This window comes from Pecten maximus, chromosome 14 (genome assembly GCF_902652985.1).
Source record: "Pecten maximus chromosome 14, xPecMax1.1, whole genome shotgun sequence".
NCBI lineage: Eukaryota > Metazoa > Mollusca > Bivalvia > Pectinida > Pectinidae > Pecten > Pecten maximus.
The window spans coordinates 2819135-2839240 of NC_047028.1; the positions used below are offsets into that span (position 1 = coordinate 2819135).

Below are 20106 nucleotides of genomic sequence, written 5' to 3' on the forward strand. Positions count from 1 at the left end.
TTTTATAAAAACTGGTAAAGGAGGTGTTAAGTAAGCTTTATATAACGCTTAATTAAAGTGGTTTTATTTATGTAAAAATATGTTTATTTAAAATTTGTCTCTGTCTGTCTGTCTCTGTCTCAAAATTGTAAGTTTTGTTGTATGCAATCTTGCTTCTTGCTTATATACATGTATATATCAATGTTATATTGTAGGGAAAGGGCTTTAAATAAGTTGTATAACTTTTTCCCGAACCCCTTACTAAGAAAATGCAATAGAATATGTTAAAATCTTTTATATATAAAAAACTGGTAGGAGGAGGTGTAAAGTGAACTTCACATAACACACAATTAAAATGACTTATTTCCTAAAGAACTGGTAGTAGGTCATTTAGAGGTCACTAAGATATAAATAATCTGTATAATGATGTTATTATCATGACCTGATATTTTATTTGTATTTGGGGAAAGTTTTGTTTGTGATAGTTTTAGTTATAGTACAAATTACTAGGTTTTAGGCAAGTGTATCATCATTTTTTTACCTATATGTTTTTCGGCATAGCCATATAATATTGTTTTGGCCTCGGAAATGACGTAACATGTGGCGTTACTGGTCAAGATGAAGCATGTGATTGGTCAATGTAGCGGTAAATGCAAAATGCAGATACATGTATGCATTTAAAAACGAAATAAAAATAAGATTAAATGCAAGCTGAATAAGTGGATGCATCTTTTCAAATGACACATTAATAAAAACATATTCCTGATTCAAATGCAGTCTTATTATCACCAAAAATGATTCAAACTGATGTAATTTCGTTATCTGTGCAGAAACGCATCAGTTCGTTAATTTATTTCACCATCAGTTTAACATTATAACCACCAGCATTAAAACTATGCCGTTTATCTTTTTTAAAGATATTTCTTGTTTAGAAGTTATTAATTGATAAGAAGTGTATTGGTGAAGGTAACGCTTTTAATATCAGACACTTTATATATCAAGCTTATTGGAATTATTTCCCTGTTAGATTCAGATACAGTGTCAAAACGTATTTGTTTATTGCAATTTGTAATTAATAACAAAGTTGATTACAATTTATGATGCAAAACATATATATATATATTTATACTATAGTACTAAACAACAGAAAAGTCCAAAATTGTGTAGAGCAGCCCATTCAAAATTTCAACATGTTTTTTATTAATTAAAGATGTAATTAAAAGAAATTTGATAGTTTCCTATTTGGTTCGTAAATATTTTACAAATATTCAATCTGTCTTTCTCATGAAATGTCCACAATATTCCACAGAAAATCATTAAAATATCTTCTTTGTATATATTATTGCCAAAATAACACGGTATTGTTGTTCTTGTGATAATAAATGTTATATATCTGAATATAGAAAACTTGAATTATTTTTTATAACTATATGCAATTGTATGATGTAGACATTGATGGGAGTGATACATTGATATGTACCTTAAAAAGCAGCATGAAATCTGCATTGCACATTTCTATCAGAGCTATATCAGCATGATTTTTATGACTTTAAACAGATAGTGTTATGATTAATGTTAGACATATTTTTTATTACAAAGTTTTGTCATACGCTCAAAGTGTTGTACTTTACTATAAAAACCGATTTTATTTTGATTTTATAACACAAGAAAGGCCTCCTCTCATGTCATTAAATTATGAATTTACATGTGGGGCAAATCTATTTCTTGTAGCATTCGAATTCCAGCTTAATCTGAGCAGAGTAGTACAACAGGTTTCAGACTACCACCTCATAATCTGGCATTCCCATTGTACTTATAGTTGTAGCTTCCTTATGGCAGAAATCTTTGTTTTAATTCATTGATAAATCCTTGAACAGCATTTCCTTGTATGGCGACCTCATCATCAGTTTGTGCTGATACCGTTTGTCTATGGCATGTGGTTTACGTTTTCCGGATCCAAATTAAACATCCAGTTAGATTCCCTGGTATTCATCGATAACATTTTGCTGAAAATTAAATTTATATTTTAAAGAACTATATAAAACAAAAGTAATTAATAGTGATGTAATCAACTCAATAAAATCTATATTGGATATGTCCCTCGGTTTGTATATTGAAAAGCAGATGTAAGGGAAACAATGTACCCTCCACAAAATAGGGATTCTTTTGAAATATACATGCATGTGTCATACTTTGATACGCATTTTGTTTCAGAAAATTACAGCTGAACTCATTATGTCTATTCAAAACATGTCAAATTCTTACAGCCATAATCAAGAAGTGGCATTTATCAATATTAATAATTCAGATCATTTGTTGATATCAATATTCGATTTATTAATATTAATAGATTATTTATTATGCGTAGTACATAAAATATTAAAATAAAAAAAATGCCATAAAAAATAAAAGAAGAATTAAAAGTCACCAGAATGCAATAGGAAAACTCTGAACTAATGATGATTAAAGTGAAATGTAATAACTTTATGGAAAATTAAATATAAAGTTAAACTACTGAGGAGATTGTATAATATAAACATGTAGCATCGAGACTGACACAGCAATATGCCATTTACACCAGGTAAATTGAGCTTAAGATACCGTAGTCACCAACAGAGAAATGTATTGTCAACACTTGACTGGTGCCCATAACCTTGTGTTCTCTTTAAACACGTGGTTGTGTGATGGTAACAGTGTACTCACGGAAACGGCATGCTTCAGTCGTGTACTGGTAATGATAAAGCCTATTTACATTCATACTTACCAAACCTTCAACATGCTTCATTTTATCTGACCTAAGAATGGACAATACATTATCTCTCTAGAGAGCAATATATGGTATTAAGGATCGGGCATCATCTAAACTGATCACGTTGACAAACATTTTTCTGGTATTTCATATATATGACATGGAAACATGTAATTTCCTGTCGATTGCTGAATACAGATTGGTTGTACACACCATGGTGTGCAATGTCTGTCGAATGTTAAATGGTAGGTTGGTATAGTCGACACCATGGTGTGCGAAGTCCTGTAAAATGTAGGTCGTTACAGACACCATGGTGTGCAAGTTCCTGGGACTCCTGTTGATTGTTGTATGTTGTATATAGGATGGTCATAGATATCATGGTCTGACATATTGGTGATTAAACTTTTTACATACACATGTTGTTATAAATATTTACTTACTGTGGTTTCAAAGTTTTTTCTTAAAACCCAAAATTTGTAAAATTTTATCTTGACCAAAAAGTTGCTTTTAATTTTTCATTACATAACGAGTGGAAGCATTTAGCTACACAATTTCTGAATATATAGCGGACATTTAAACATTATGTTTTGTTGGTGTAACAGTGTCAATTTACCAACTTCTGGCTAGGTGGATATTTCAATGCGCTTTCCTAATGTTTAGCATATACCTTTTATCTAATAATAGATACAAAGAAGAAGGAACTTTGTTAAGAGAGTCATACCTGTTAAAGAGTCACACCTGTTAAAGAGTCATACCTGTTAAAGAGTCACCTGTTAAAGAGTCATACCTGTTAAAGAGTCATACCTGTTGTAGAGTCATACAAATGTACATGCTGTAGAGTCATACATTGTATATGTTGTAATTTTAACTGTCGTAAAGTCATACCTTTTGTATAGTCTTACTTGTTGGGTAGTTTTACCTGTAGTAAAGTCATACGTTTTGTATAGTCTTACCTGTTGGGTAGTTTTACCTGTAGTAAAGTAAAACCTTTTGTGTAGTTTTACCTGTTGGGTAGTCATTCCTGTAGAGAGCCATACCTGTTGAATAGTCTAACCTGTTATATATGTATAATTACCAGGTGAAGCTGGCGGTATTGCGACAGGCCTTAGTTTCAGTATTTGTATTTACCCGGGGTAGATACCTCACCAATGAGTTAACTCAACCACATATTTGTCAGTAGTCGATAGCTGTTCTTTGTTTGGTTGTTGGGCATGTTAAATTTTTCTGGGTTACATGCAGTGTATTGTCCTATTTTTTGTTGTTAAATTGTCTTAAATTTTACTCGGTTACTGGTTTTTTTAAGTCCTATTGACAAGACCTTAGCCAAGTATTTAAAATACACTCTTTGAGGCCGATCTGGACCAATCATTTATGTTATCCTATTTGATTTTGATCTAAAATACTGCTTGATTTTATTTTCGATTTCGGTGTTCAATGGCCATTAAGCCTGGCTTGCTGTGACCCCGATTATTTTATCCACCTTTACGCATTCTATGGTTCATATACCTTTTTTATCACTAGTGAGTTGCCCTTTTGCAGTAATTTTTATTTTATCATGTTTGTAAGATGTCTGTGATAAGGAATTTTATGTAATATTAAATATTACTTTGTTATCTTTGTAGTCTAAATAAATTTTCGTTTAACTTGATATCCGTTTTGTTTTAACTTGCTATGAATAAGATTTAAACATTGACGAAGTCCTCGTTCTTTTTCCTCGTTTCGAACCTTACGGAAATTGATAAAAAAATCCATGTTTATTTGTGAAGAAGTAGATCGCCGTACGAACAAAAGGGATCTCAGTTACACTCCTTGGATACATGATTGAAAAAATTACACGAAGATTGGATAAATGATTAAGTCGTGTATGTGACGTAAGTGTTCAACTAAACCAACCTTTTCTAAACACATATTTACACTGACGTATATTTTGAACTTTGACCTACATCGATGGAAAAGTTTATCGGGTCTGTATCTCTTGGCTCAGGATTGTTTATTACGAAATTATCATTTATCCATTGTAAGCATATAAGTTCACATCCGGCGGGGACTGTGATTTGCCGAATTTTCTTGTTTTATAATTTTTATAGTATAATCAATTTTTGTAAGAAGTCGAACGAAATTCGATGCTAGTGTCAATACTTCCTTCCTTTGTAGGTCCAAAAATCCTATGATACTTATAAAAATCCTTCTGAGGTAATATAACTCTATTTGTTTCTATACATACTATCCGGAAGCAAACCCTTGTTGTAATTCTTACTCAAAATCGACAAAACGAGAGCAAAAAACAACAGAGAATACCGGCATAATAACGAAACCGTAATTCTAACTCAAAATCGACAAAACGAGAGCAAAAACATCAGAGAATACTGGCATAATAACGAAACCGTAATTCTAACTCAAAATCTAACAAGAGCAAAGACAGAGTACACCAACATAAACGCGAAACTGTAATTCTAACTCAAAATCTAACGAGAGCAAAAACAACAGAGAACCCCAACATAACAGCGAAACCGTAATTCTAACTCAGAATCGATGAAACTAGGGCTAACTGAAAAAATGTAGATTTAGATTGAGTCAAAAAAAGGACAAGGAGAATAAGACCACAAATCTTAATCAAATCCGGGTTTTTGTTACATTCTCAAAATGACTATTGTTGGAAAATGGAATCACAAGGCATATCAATAAGCATAGAACTTGTCTGACATCTCTCGAAACCTTGTGTTATGTTTTTGTTGTCAGTCGTCAGTAGGAAAAAGTCCTTGAATATGGAATCAACTGGGAAATATAAACACTAGATAAGCGAAGGAGGGATGTTACTATCAAGAAATGGAAAATCAACCATTGAGAAATTACAATGATCATGCTTATCATACAGGTAACTTTCTATGTTGGTTACTTTTTTATTTAAAGATTGAGGTAAGCGGGTGATGTTAAGTAATAGTCACTAGTGTCGATGATTTCAAGTTCTACAGGGTACATCCGATCGATATGGTCAATACAGTTTTGGTTATTCAAAGACAGCAAATCGTCGATATACATGCCTCTATAGCTGGAATTTCAGGACAGATTTGTTACCTGATTTTCTAAGCTCTTCAATTTAATAAGCCAACAGAAAGGCATAGTTTGTTCCCACGAGTATGCAAAAGATCTGGTCATCGAATTCAACAAAGATGTTATCCGTCAGGAATTCAAACATATTTACGATTTGATCTTCAATGTCTTTTTTATGAGCCTCAATCGCTGTTTAGATAAATACGTTTCCGTTAGGTTCACAACTATGTACTTCTAACGGCGTTTGCCTTTCTCTTAAAAGAAAGCTCTCCTCACAAGAGAACGAATCCATTCCTTAAGTTTGGAATGGGGAATGGTAGTGCGGATGTTCAATATTGATCCAAAGTTCATAGGGTTTAACAAAATCAGCTTTCCATTGTTTCTTAGTCCGGAGTAAATATCACAAAATGACTGTACCCCTGACCTAATTGTACAAAGAATGATAGTAGGAAAGTTTGATAGAGGCTTAGTGGAACAACTTCTCCAGCCTGAAATAAACGTTTGTATGAGGATTGGTAAGTATTTCGTCTTCAGAAAGACTAGATTATGTGAAGTTAGGATCACTCCGGTCACAAGGCGAGTCTAGGTCCTTTCGCAAACAAATGTTTATAGAGGAGGATGGAATTGTAAGAAGCCTTCCGACAGTGCCAGCAACAAACCTGTCGTGTAAATCCTTATTCGTGGCTTTGACGTCGGGATCATCGAATATACATGTAGACTGTGTTTTGTTTTCGATCTGCATTTCAACTTGCTATCATTTTGAGAATTATGGGCCTATAATGGATCTTATCCACTCTGACAGTGAATCAACATCACGAAGTTCTTGTTTTTACTCATGAATGATAACTTTTCCTTAAATTACCAGTCAAATAAATTAAGATGTTGTTTAGTCAGGCCCTGTTGATAAAATATAAGGTAGATCTGTGACATAATGTATTCTAGATTAGATACCGAGGTAGATGGTATCTTTAAATTCATCGACCTGATGAACAACTCGCATGTAATCAAAATATATGGGGTTGACATATCAATCACGTGAAAGGCCAAACAGGAGGTCACAGGGATAAGCCAATCATTAGAAAGGTCAAAGAGTAGGTCAGAGGGATAAACCAATCATTAGAAAGGTCAAACAGGAGATCACAGGGACAAACAATCATTAGAAAGGTCAAACAGGAGGACCTAGAGATAAACCAATCATTAGAAAGGTCAAAGAGGAGAACTAAAGTTCAACAAGAGGATCCATGAATAAAACAGTGTATCGCACAAGAATATAGCGGAGGACCAGAAAAGTAGAGCCAATTAGTTATCTTCAACATGCATGAATCCGCACGAGTAGCAAGCGCAAAACTAAGATGACATTACACTGACTAAAGACATATGAGCCGGATAGGAACGAGAGATACGGTTTTTTGAGGCTGAAAGGGAATCAAAGATACGGTTGTTTGTGGCTTTATAGGAACGAGAGATACGGCTAATTGTGACTTGATAGGAATGAAAGATACGGTTGTTTGTGCCTCGATAGGACGGAAGTTACGGCTATTTGTGACTGGATAGGAACGAAAGATACGTATTTTGTGAGAAACAGTAAAAGATTACTATCTCAACCAACAAATCAACCAGAACACGCAAAAATTAATAAGTTATCCATCCTATTTCGAACTTCGATTGACTAACATTAAGCTCACAATACATGGAATGAAGTAAATGTCACAACTATGCACAAAAGGGACCAAACATATCACCAACAAGTTATTGCCCAATACGTCATACACATGTTACTTGAAAAGCCATGGACAAGTTTGATAGGAACCGTATCATGAACCACATGGAATCGAGTCAACTTTTCGTAAACACTAGTATGGGTTCAGAAAAGTCATTCATGCGTGACAAAACTAATGACATTCATCGAAAATTGAACAGAGGCCTTGGGAATCTCAAATAGTGTTGATGTTCCATATTTAGATTTCCGAAATGTTTTTGACACTATATGTCCCATGAAAGTTTAAAAAACAAAATGAAAAAAAAAAGAAAAGTTACTTTGGATTTAGGACCTTTCTACATGATCGGAAACAGAGGTTTGAATGAGGAGTACTCCAATTTGTCAAAGACATTAGTGGAATCGCCTAGGGAAGTGTACTCGATCGAACAGTCTTTCAAATATGCATGAATGACTAACCAGAAGCTAAAGATATAAATTATCTCACATTCAGTTGTCAGTCCAAAAGGCGAACAATTTTTTTGCGATTATAAGGAGAACCTTCCGGTACAGGTACAAAAACATCTAACCTTCCGTAATCTCTACAAATCTCTGGTAAGACCACATTTGAAACATTCAAGAAATACGCCCAGGCCTTAAAAATATCCAACGCCGTGCTACTAAATTAGTAGAGGTCAATCAGGAATTATCACATACAGAGACACTACTTGTCCTGGGTCTGCTAAGATTACAGACAGACGAATCAGAATAAAAATGATAGATATTGATTACATTTTACTAGTGAAATATTGAAAATTATTCATTCTACAAAAGTGAAATTTTATATAGTACAGACAACTGCTAGTATAAGCAATGAAATGCGTAAATGGTGATTACAGTAGAACTTGCTTATAGCGGATTTTTCGAGATCGTTGGTGTAATATCCAGATTTATTTTAGGATTTTAGATATTCATTTATGCGTGCATCGTTTTTTTTGAATAAAAACAATAGTAATAACAAAAAATGACGTTTGTAATAAAAATGATTATATAAAAGTTCCATGAGGACTTTTTCCGACAGCAAGCATTTCAGGGTTGTCCGACGCTGTAACTTATCCATCTGGATGTTGTTAATTGAAAGCGGGAATGATTTTTCTTCTCTGGCACGTGTAGTGCACGTGCGATAATAGGCCCCGGTTAGGGTACGTGCGCGGGGAGCACTGGCTATTCTCTAGCGTGTATTTAGCTAGTGCAGTGTTTGCTTAACTTTCATATGATTCCAATACATCATGTATTCCGTTATGCAGGATTCCAGACAGTTCATATTTGACAAGATACAGGACACGGTCGGAAAATCTCAGAATAAAACTCTTGGACATTTTGACAATCTTATCACACAAAAGTTGAGTTGAAATAAAAATAAAAAGTGAAACTTCGGAGGCGCTCGACTCTAAATTCAGGGTATGGCTTTAATTGACTAACGGAATAAACTGATTAAGTTGACTGACAGTCCCAGACCGACTTGTACGGTAAATATTCATTTGTGCGTTTGGATTTTTAATTTGGTAAGGACGTAGGGACAAGACAGAGAATCGACTACTACTTTTTGTGCGGAACCTCTCTAACGGAAGAAACTTTATACATTTGAGTCGTGAACAAATGGCGTGATGGCAACATTGTTTAAAGTTGCTGTTACCAGAAATAGAATAGCGTCGTTTTGTTAATTAGTGTAGCACCCTTACATTAGAATTTTTGTATTATGAAAATTAAGTATCTATCAGGGATAAAACGTCTATATCGTACGAATCTAACGTTTACACGAGAGCTCTGTAAGTACGCTGATAAAAACGTAAAATGCGTGCTGTTATTTGTTAAGCAAGGGCACGTGTGCTAGGGGTTGCCAAGATTAAAGGGCTCTGATGTTTTTGTTTTTATTCCAGTTTCAGCTATTTGAAATTATTGTTTTTATAAAATGCATCAGTTTACTTCCAAAGGATTACCCCCGGTACATATATATATGAATTATTAATACATCTCAGTATATATTATTATCATCGGTATACTGCAATGAAAGTTAACATTGATAGATCAAGAATTAAATGGAGAAAAACTACTATTGGACACACTTTGCTTAGTTTGATATATACACATATATCATATTTCAAACGTATATTTTTTTGAAGACAAAATTGATGAAAATGTAATTTCCTGTAACAATACAGCTATTAAACTGGTCCTCTGTAGGGTAAGTTTCATTTGTTATTCTTCCCGAAGAGTCATAAACCTTCTCGACCTTGTACTTGAAAGAATGCTTATGCAGGTAAGCACCTGTACAGTTACAAAACAAATAATTTTGTTACCAGCTTGTGAAAGGTCAAATTAGAGACAAAGGTATGATAAGGCATTCCATCATCTCTAAACATGCCGGATTACTTGTTGACCAGATTACGGAGCAAGTCGACAGTGTCTGTAAAGGACCAACTACTACAGTACTCCCGGCACAGCAGAGAACTGAACTCGGTATGTATAATACATAGGCAGTCACTGAGTTTTATATAAAAACAAAAACAAACAATAATAATGGTCAGTTTGTAACAAAATATGTTTGTAACAAAAATATTGCTTAGTAATCTCATTCTGTGAGAGTTTACATATATAATGTATATAATGATGAACATAGTTGTGTGTAAACATGTAATATTTATATTTAATATCTTATTTTTAAATGCAACTGTTACGCAGACATTCGTCTTAATTTGATTAAACCATATTATTTCCAAAAACCTAGTATGTTTAAACTTATTCAATTACTCAAAGTAGAAAATACAAAAGAACTAAACAATTTAGGAAAATACCTATCACTAGCAAATAAACGCAGGAAAGATTTGTTATCAAATCTTAATTAAAATATGTTCATTTTCAACTTATTTGATTAATGATATATTTTTGCTTTGTTCTTTAAAATTGTTGTAAGATTTATTGTTGTTGACTGTAGATGTATGTGAAGAGAGTAAGAAGAATTTTGTAGAATGAATGATGAATTAAGTGGGTGCCTTTGTCCATAAATGTATGTACAAATTATATTATGTTATCCAATAAGTTGTAAAACTTAAGGAATAAATTTGAATTGAATTGAAATAATATCTATGATAAATGCAAACACACATAAACACATTTGATATTCATTCGCGGAAGAGAAACCAAACAATTTATTCCTATTGATCCTTAAGCAGTTGTGCGTATAATGTACTTCAGAAATAAGAATTTACAATGTCAAAAATGTCCCGGGTGAAAATCATCATACTGTTAGTCTTAATACACGATGTATTTCAATTTTAGATGGTATCATCTATGTTATATTGTAGATGCGCTTTCAGAACACTTTCAGTTTTATAGTGTTATTATCCATACATACATACCTAATTGTCTGCCTTTTGTTAAAACTTCTTCCGTGATATTGTCAGGTGCGTTATTCGTTTTTATGCAAATGACTATTTAAACAATAATTTCTTGAGATAGATTTCAAGCTTTCGTTTGCATGACAATACAATTGCATCTAAGGCCAATTTGCTCTAAAGAAAATTAGGTTAATCGCAGTTTAGCAACAATTTTAAAATCCCGATGGAATCGTTCTGGTAAAACTAGCTTCACAATGTTTTTGACGAAACTCCAGCACTCTTCAGTCTCGTCCTACCTGCCTATTTCACGTGATTGAGCTAGCCATCTTTTGATCAACTTGGCCCTGGTCTCGTGATTTTATTAACTCTGATCAAATCTATAAAGTGGCCTTTTTTCTGGACATAACTTAATCATATTGATTTATTGCTTTAATAGTGTATCCTTAACACATGGAATCGTACTTGCTAGGATGGTGTTTTCTATCATTTCCTTAAGCTAACAAATAAAAAAATAAATACAATTTGATTGTCACCATAAAGTTATGTAACTCGTTGTGCACTTTTAAGATGTTCGTTTTAGGAATTATAATAACAGAACATCGGTATGGTGTGTTTAAATAGTTTCCTAAAATAAAATTGATATACTCCGAAATTGATGTTATAGTAAAAGTTGTATAAGGTCAGATGTAGATTTTGGTGTGTTTTAATGACTTCCTAAAACAAGATACATGTATATATCCGCCGGAATTACGTTATTGTAGTACATGTACTTATAACAGGTCTGATATAAGTTTTGTTTTTATTACTTGCTTAGATAAGTATATGATAATAATATTAGATAATCGGTATGTGTGTTTTATTACTTAAATAGAATAAAGAATTCTCCGAAATTAATGTCATAGCAATGCTTGTAACAAGTTTGATGTATGCTGTGTTTTAATTTGCTCCTAAAATAAGCTTGATACACGTCCAAGTTATAGAATTATTGACATAGTATAAATACTATTTATAACAGAAACCTTAGAATACATGAACATATGTCTTCCGGTAAACTGTTGGAATACCATGACAGTAATCTCGTGCTATTCATTTGTGGTAGAGAACGATGTCAAGTGTCAGTGCTTACCTAGAAGGCCTCATTGATGAATGTGGCGGGCTTTCAACGTTCCAACTCATCCTTTTTACCATTGTTATGGTAACCAAACTAAGTGCGACATGGAGTATGTTAATGATGGCGTTTGGTGGAGCAGTTCCCGGATGGGAGTGTGTATATGAGGTATCAAACATATATACAAACCAGTCAGTTTCCATGAACATTTCAACGAACGACGCCAATTTCTTTAACAGTTCTTATCAACAATGTCACCCCCCAGAAAATGCTACTGCTGACAAGTGTATAGAGTTTCGGTTTGAGGCCAACATGAATACTGTCGTAAATGAGGTGAGTACAAAACAATCGTGTTTGTAACGATATATAACATACAGACACCTGTTCAAATATTTGATTATGTACTTGTAAATATTATATAGGTGTATATTTATGCTTGCCTGATTATTTAAAAACTAATGAGTTTACTAATTTCGTAGACACAATTGTACCAAGTTTAATTATGCATTATAAGTACATGATCCTTTTTATGAAACATCCATTGCTACAATTATGACGTCATAAAGGGAACGCGCTCTATGGCATATATAGAGCTTTAAATCACTTTTAAAAAGCCAGCACCACACACACATATATAGACTATTATAACAGGGAAGCGGAAGTTAAGATAAGCTAATTTATCACTAGATCAAATCCTAATAACATGATATGCTTAAAGAGATAATCAAGATATTGACATTGATGCTACAATAAACTTGGCCTTGTAAAAGTCTGTCGGATGCTGTTTGTGTATCGCCACAAAAGTTTTTATATATGTTTTGATATGATTATAGTTCGTGTTTCATTTCGCTATACAGTGGGCGTTGGTGTGTGACAAAGACTCACTAACCTCTACAATAACCACAGTACAGATGGCTGGGCTGTTGATCAGCGGCGTGGTCTCTGGTCATATGGCAGATATCATTGGTCGAAAACCTACCTTCTTCATATCCTTGCTCATCATGACTATCTTCAACGTCTTGGCTGGGTTTTCGGTATCCTGGGAGATGTTCGCCATATTGCGGTTCTTTCTTGGTTTTGGTATAGGCTGTTATTTGACGGTATTTTACAATTTTCTGATTGAATTTAGTCCTGCAAAACGTCGTGCAATCGTAACAGCGGTCCCGGCTTGGGGTTTCTGGGCATGCGTGTTTGGATTTGTGTCAATGTGGCTACATGACTGGAAGTACCTACATTTCGCCACGGCGATTCTTACCTTTCCATGGATGTTCTGCTGGTGGTAAATATGCCATTAAAGTAATACCAATGTCAACCATTTCTAGAATCATTCTTGGTCTTATGTCAAGAATTCACCCGGGTGGCACAGTCGGTTTATAATTCGCTTTCTCTGAATGAAAAATACAATGTACTTTTGCTTGCTAAATATATGTGGGACAATTAAATTATCAGTTCTTTTGAAGTATCTATTTTGTGATTGTTTGGGAGGAAACGTCTTCGGGAAACTAAAAACCGATGTAGCGCTTGCCTCGCGCTATGTGTTTAAAGAATGCTTCTATTTTTCATTGTTGCAGGATAATTCCCGAGAGTTTCCGATACCTCGTTTCCCACAACAGGATAGAGGAAGCCGAGGACGTTATTCGGCGAATGGCTCGTATGAATGGCCGTCCTGTTCCTGATTTAAAGCGTCTGCGCTTTCTGACAGAGGAAGACATGAAAACTGATGATAAGAAATACACGATAAAAGATTTGGTTTTCCACAGAACCTTATTGAAACAAACTTGTCTTTTGGGCGTAGGATGGTACGTACATGTATACGAGCTTAAATCAATATAACTCTCAGCCTCATGACTATTAAAGTAATAGTAATAATAGAAATGCAAGTTCATTTTTTCTAATATAACTTTCAGACAGGTGGTTGAATTCAATAGAATAATTCGATAGGGGTAGGGTCATTGCTCTGATAATGCAGGGGCATTCACAACGTCATGTAGCTCAGCGATATAGTATAAATGAGACCGCAACATTCCATTTAGTTCGGCGTCTCAGAGTCACAGGGAGATTGGGTGGCAGTCCCGGGGACGGACGCCCGCGCATGACGTCGCGACGTCAATATAGAGACATGCGTCTCTCACACCTCCGTGACGATATCAGACTGCGGAGACGGCACGTCAAGCTGTCGGCACTCGTGGTCGGCCAGTGTGTCCAAGAACGGTTTGAAATCGGCTGCGGATGTTTCAGTTAGGCCACGACATCGCTATATTTGTCCGCCATTTACACAGAAGCGACGCCAACGACGAATGCAGTGGCGGTTTGCATATGCATCAAATAGGTTCGTTTGGCCCATTGGAGACGCGTGTTGTTCACTGACGATTTACGTTTTACATGTCAGATGGACGACAACGGGTCTTTCGATGTCGTAGTAAGCGATATTCTGGCGCTTGTGTATCGGAAAGCAATACATTTGGAGATGGGTCTGTTATGGTAGGGGCAGGGATATCTCAAGGAGCGAAAACACCTTTTGTGTTTATCGATGGTAATCTTACATTAGTAAGATATCGGGATCAGGTCTTGAGACCACACGTTCTTCTGCTTATTCATCAACGTAACCTTACGTTGCAGCAGGATAACGCGATACCCTGTGTTGCGAGGGTTTGTCATGACATTCTGGTTCAAAACAACGTTCCGTTCTTGATGGTCACCATACAGTCCAGATACATGTATGTCCCCAATCGAGCATTTGTGGGACGAGCTAGTCAGGAGGGTAAGGAAGAGCGTTAACGTTCCATATAACGTCGCTCAACTCACGCAGGGCCTTACTCTGGAGTGGAATAATGTCCCTCAAACGAAAACAAAAAATCACCTGGTAAGGAGGTGGGCACGCACGCTACTGATTTGGATCAGGGAACATCATACGGTACTCGTGTTTTAACGGTACTCACTCAAACAGCGTTTGTGATAAGACAACAGAAATCACCAAAATATGTTCCGTAATGATGAAATATTCCAGGAACCTACACCATGAATTTATCATCAAAGAATCATGTAAAATGATAACCATCGAAAATAAACTTTCTGCTTGTACATTGTATATTATTGTGGTTTCACGGGAGTAATACGAGAAACTTTTTTTCGAATGTAAAAATTACTGGACAATAAAGGTGAAAGGGGTGTATAATAATATACAACAATTTTGTCAAAGTTTGTACCGAAAAACTTCAATGTATCGAGGAATAATGACATACTGATCTTCCTTCGAATTGCACCATCCGGTAGAGCATAGACAAATGATATTTTAATATCGGTAAATAGGGACAAAATGTAAGGAGCGTTGGCGAACTATTTACAATATCTAGACTGTACACATTATCTACGTACAACGCCAGACAATTAACATTATCTACATACAACGGCAGACAATAAACATTATCTACACACAGTGCCAGACAATAAACATTATCTACATACAACGGCAGACAATCAACATTATCTACACACACAGTGCCATAATTTATACATTATCTACACACAGTGCCATAGTACAAAAATTTTGAGTTGAAAGTTATTTTTACATTTTCCTTTCCTTAGGTTGTCCTGTGGCTACGGTTACTACTCCATTTCGTTCGCTGTACAAAGTTTATCCGGCAATTTATACCTTAATATGTTCCTGCTTAGTGCTGTGGAGGTTCCTGCTCAGATAATCACATTCTTCCTAGCGAACAGGTAAGGTTTTAACCATTAACTTTCACATCAAATAACTTTTATATTAATTAATTATCAGTCAAACATAGGCGTTGATAGATTTGTAATCAAGTCTTTAAACTGCTAAAAATAAATGATGAGCAAATGATGGTATAAATGGGGACTACTTCGGCTATTGGTCAATTCTTATCAAAAGGTAGATGTCGTCTTATCAGCAAAAATTGTTGTGGAATTGTTCACGTGGCTCAAAGCAAAGACATGTCATGTCCAAAACATGAGACTGGACGTTACAAACGGAATCATCTATTACAGATACATCAGAATTGTTGAAAATATGTATTATTTACATCATAATCCAAACTAAGTGGTTTGGATGTCGAATTGATTCTTTCCTTGCATACTATTTTGCAAGTTGTCTATTTTCGTCAAATGATTAAACTGCATTTAAATGATTTCATTATGCACACAGGTTTGGTCGCCAAAAGACAGCGTTTGCCTTATTGCTGATAGGAGGTTTATCAGGGGTTGTTGTGGCAGCAGTTGAGATTAGCGGTAAATATACACTATCATATTTATTTCATATGGTAAATATTTCAACATGTCCCCATTCTCAGAGGTATAAACCACTTAATTATGTCTGTTACAGTGTTACTATGGAAACTAAGTAAATTCCATTTAGGGTTATCAATACGAATTTAAGATTACAAACAAATTTATATTTGAAGAATCAATTCATGACACACTTGACTTTAGTCTTGATGTTGTAGAACGTGTAGTGACAATATTTGTAATAGTATCACGCTGTATCACGTCTGGGTGGAATCGAATCACCTAGATTAAATATTGTCCGCAAGTAAGAAAACAGATCTAGAGAAGGTGATTAATAACCCTATCAAAAACATTCATTGCAATCGACCAGCGATATAATGCATGCTATGTTTTAAGAGGTTAAATATTCAATAGTTTCTCAAATCTCATCAAATATCCTGACAGAGGCGTGTGTTTTCGATGTTGACTTCTTTAGTCAGTTATAGATATCATACAATGCATTTTATGATAATAATTGTTATATATGTGCCTTGAGACAGGCCAGTAAAAAAAAAAAAAAAATATAGGACGAATTATTGAACAATTGGTTAGAAATATTTAACGGTAGGAACACTACAGGGACTTACATAGATAGTCAGTGCTCGAATAAAATGTGCGGGGAAAAAGTTCACGTCGCGAAAAAGAGCGTGCGACTATCATTTCTCGATATTCATTTAAATCCACATTTCCGAGTCTCTTGGTGATTTATTGTATTTTTTTTTTTCAAATACCTTAAGGCCTTAAGATATCAATACAAATCCGTAAAAAGCGGTTCGTATTGTTTAAAACCCGAATTGGAAAGCATGTATGGTGTTTACCTGAAAGTCGTTTGAAACTATTTGCATTTCCTTAATCATAATACTTCAACATGTTTACCTGCAGGCCTGGTAGTCTATTTAATATTTCTTGGTTGTTCGCAAGCTTTGAAGTTTGGCTAGGTCTTTATTTTCATGCTAACATTAATGAACGCCATTAAGTTTACTGCGAGTATTACCAACTTTACATTAAAGCGGCGATGTATCTATGTATTAGTTTATGTAGATGTTCTGACAATTACAGTAAAGTGACGATGTATCTATGCATTGGTTTATGTAGATGTTCTGACAATTACAGTAAAGTGACGATGTATCTATGTATTGGTTTATGTAGATGATCTGACCATCAGTTGGTAAAATACATTGCTTTAGGTCCTCTTCATGTTAGTGTAGAGCGAGGGTCGGGAAAATTCTATATAGAATATTTAGGTCTTCAATCCCATTTTAGATACATTTTTTTTTATCTTACATTAGTGTCAATTCGATATGGAATTTATCAAACGATACTTAGATATGACACGAACGTTTACAGTTTAGGTCTTTTTTACAATACTGATTTAGGATTTTCACAGAAGACGTTTGTTATTTTAACAGTTCTATAACATAGAAATACTGGTATAAAACTAATTGTATATTGTTACTTGCAGACCTAGATGAGAAAGATCAGCTGATGAATGCGTTTGCGCTGACTGCTAAACTCTGTGTAGCGTCTGGTTGGTCCGCACTAATGCTGCTAACTACAGAGACGTACCCAACAGTTGTAAGGTAGTATACTATGTTTATATCAGATATCCCTGGTTCTTACCTTACCGTCATTATCAATTTATTACAATACTTCAGACTTACATGTGTCATATCATAGTGAAATATGAATTCCATATTTATAAAACTGTTATAAAAATGTATATCGTCTAAAAGTTGTGATACCGCGACTATTTCGTTGTTGAATTCCATGAAAATTGATTTTATATCTTTACAGGAACATCGGATTTGGACTTAATAATTCTATATCAAGAGTAGGAGCGATGATTGCACCCAAGATCATTTATCTGGTGAATACATATTAATAAATTACTATAGCTTTATTAAATATGTTTCAATCTCAAATTGCTGGATAGTATTCAGTCAGACTGTATGTACTGTCGTTATTACGTTTACTAAACAAAATAAATGTAAATTCAGGTTTATGTATACTGCCACTTACAGCGAAAGTAAACTTAATCAGTATACTTATTGAATAATGGATTAACGGAGAACAAGTGAACACGCAAATCCGATTGTTTAAGGGCGTTTGGCTTTGGACAAACTCCAAATCCTTTCATGTTAAGTTAAGCTTCAGTCGGAATAGTGACACTAGTTCAGATTACACACGGGTATTTCGTGTTCTTAAAGATTAACAAAAATGTGAAATTACATAAATTATGGGGTTAATTCTTCCCCCATTTTTATTTCTACATTCGGTCAGTTCTAACGTTGGATTTCCAATGTGATTTTTGATACTCAAGGTCCCCGCATCAGTTACACATCCTAGAGGAGTGACACCCTGTATGATACAGGTGTTATACCCATTTTAGGTATGCACTCCATCTGTTGTTAAGCTCATAACTAGCAGTGTTATTTGTTTGTGTAGACGGCACGGAATATAATCGCTACATCATATGTGGATGATGTTCATAATTTGACAACCAATATTACTGAAATATCACGACACTGCTAGGTCATTAGTAACATAATATTTGTCTTTTTCAGTAGATTTGAAAATATGGTTTCGATGCATTAACTTATGTGACTGGCATTTGGATTTCAGAACAAACACACACCAGGACTTATGTACTTCCTATTCGGTGGACTTTTGGTCACTTCCGCATGCTGTACTTTATTCCTGGTCGAAACAAAGGGGAAACACATGGAAGATCTAATCAAAACAGACGAAGACAACGGAAAGACCGCGAAAGATCATGAAATTCCCTCAATCGACAAGATTGTATCGGATAATATAATATCAGAAAACAAACACAAATTGTGATCTGGAATAAATTAAATCCCAGATCACATTAGTCGTAAAACGAAGATTTAAATCTAAATCTTGAGCTTCACCAGTGAGCAAAATCATAATAAATAGTGTACGAAAATAGCGTAATGACAGAGATCGGGTTGCGCAGTGGAGAGCACACATACCACCTTTCTCCATGTCAGCAAGGGCTATTGTAGGTATCCGGTAGAACGTGAAAAAGTGTAGGCAGACCTGCACAACCACTTACGTTTCCGACCTTCCTTTTGGGTAATATGAAAGATCATATTATGCTGTTTGAGTCCGGATGTTCGTAAAATATATTGATTCTGCAAATATTTCGGCATATTCAACAGTTGTGTAAGTAACAAATATAAACAAAACATATTACAATAGTCTAAACAGCTTAATATCAAAATGCAAAATTAAAAACAAAATGTGATTGGTCCCTTTAATTTGTCTGTTAAGCAATGCTTACTGTCATGGTCAGGTTGAAAATCATTTTAACGTACAAACTTATCAACTTGTATCTGTACAAAGTAACAACCAGGGGCCGAAAAATAAAAAAAAAATCACTTTATGATATGCCTAGCCTTATGATATCACTATTCCTATTGCTAACTTTACATTACTAGTAAGTAACATACGTGTTTCCCCAACTTAATATGTTACATGTCAAAAGTGATTCGATTTTTTATGATCTTATCAACGAGCATCAAACGTGTCTAAGTCCTGATCACAATATAATGAGAAATAATTAGATCGTGATATCGCACGCGATCGAATCCTGTGTTGCATTTTTTCTCCCTGCCGTCAAAGTCTTACACTGAAATTGCGGTATTATAATAAACATTTTGTATTATAACGACCTTAGATATAAAAGAAACAATTCAAATAAATGAAATATAGTCATCGCCACTTAGCTTCTCCACGCGTTTATTTTATATTGAGGTTGATATAGCATAAATAAATGAATGATAGTACATAGCAGGCTTAAATTCCTAGAGCATAT

The 20106-nt window shown here is 34.6% G+C and overlaps 1 protein-coding gene across 1 annotated transcript; it reads left to right on the forward strand.

The window, feature by feature from the left end:
- Positions 1–9704: 9704 nt before the first annotated feature.
- Positions 9705–20016, forward strand: LOC117342209 (solute carrier family 22 member 5-like). The gene is made up of 9 exons (XM_033904264.1): positions 9705–9995; positions 11973–12314; positions 12839–13260; positions 13553–13780; positions 15567–15701; positions 16150–16232; positions 17731–17848; positions 18063–18135; positions 18891–20016. The coding sequence occupies exons 1-9, from the start codon at positions 9897–9899 to the stop codon at positions 19107–19109; spliced, it is 1719 nt and encodes a 572-aa protein (XP_033760155.1). The 5' UTR covers positions 9705–9896; the 3' UTR covers positions 19110–20016.
- The last annotated feature ends 90 nt before the right edge of the window (positions 20017–20106 follow it).

What these genes read in the sequence shown, in the direction of transcription:
- LOC117342209 (XM_033904264.1), top strand. Translation starts at nt 9,897, where the DNA reads ATGCCGGATTACTTGTTGACCAGATTACGGAGCAAGTCGACAGTGTCT. An exon ending in ACGTACCCAACAGTTGTAAG is followed by an intron (nt 17,849 to 18,062) that starts GTAGTATACTAT and finishes ATATCTTTACAG; the next exon opens with GAACATCGGATTTGGACTTA. An exon ending in CACCCAAGATCATTTATCTG is followed by an intron (nt 18,136 to 18,890) that starts GTGAATACATAT and finishes TTTGGATTTCAG; the next exon opens with AACAAACACACACCAGGACT.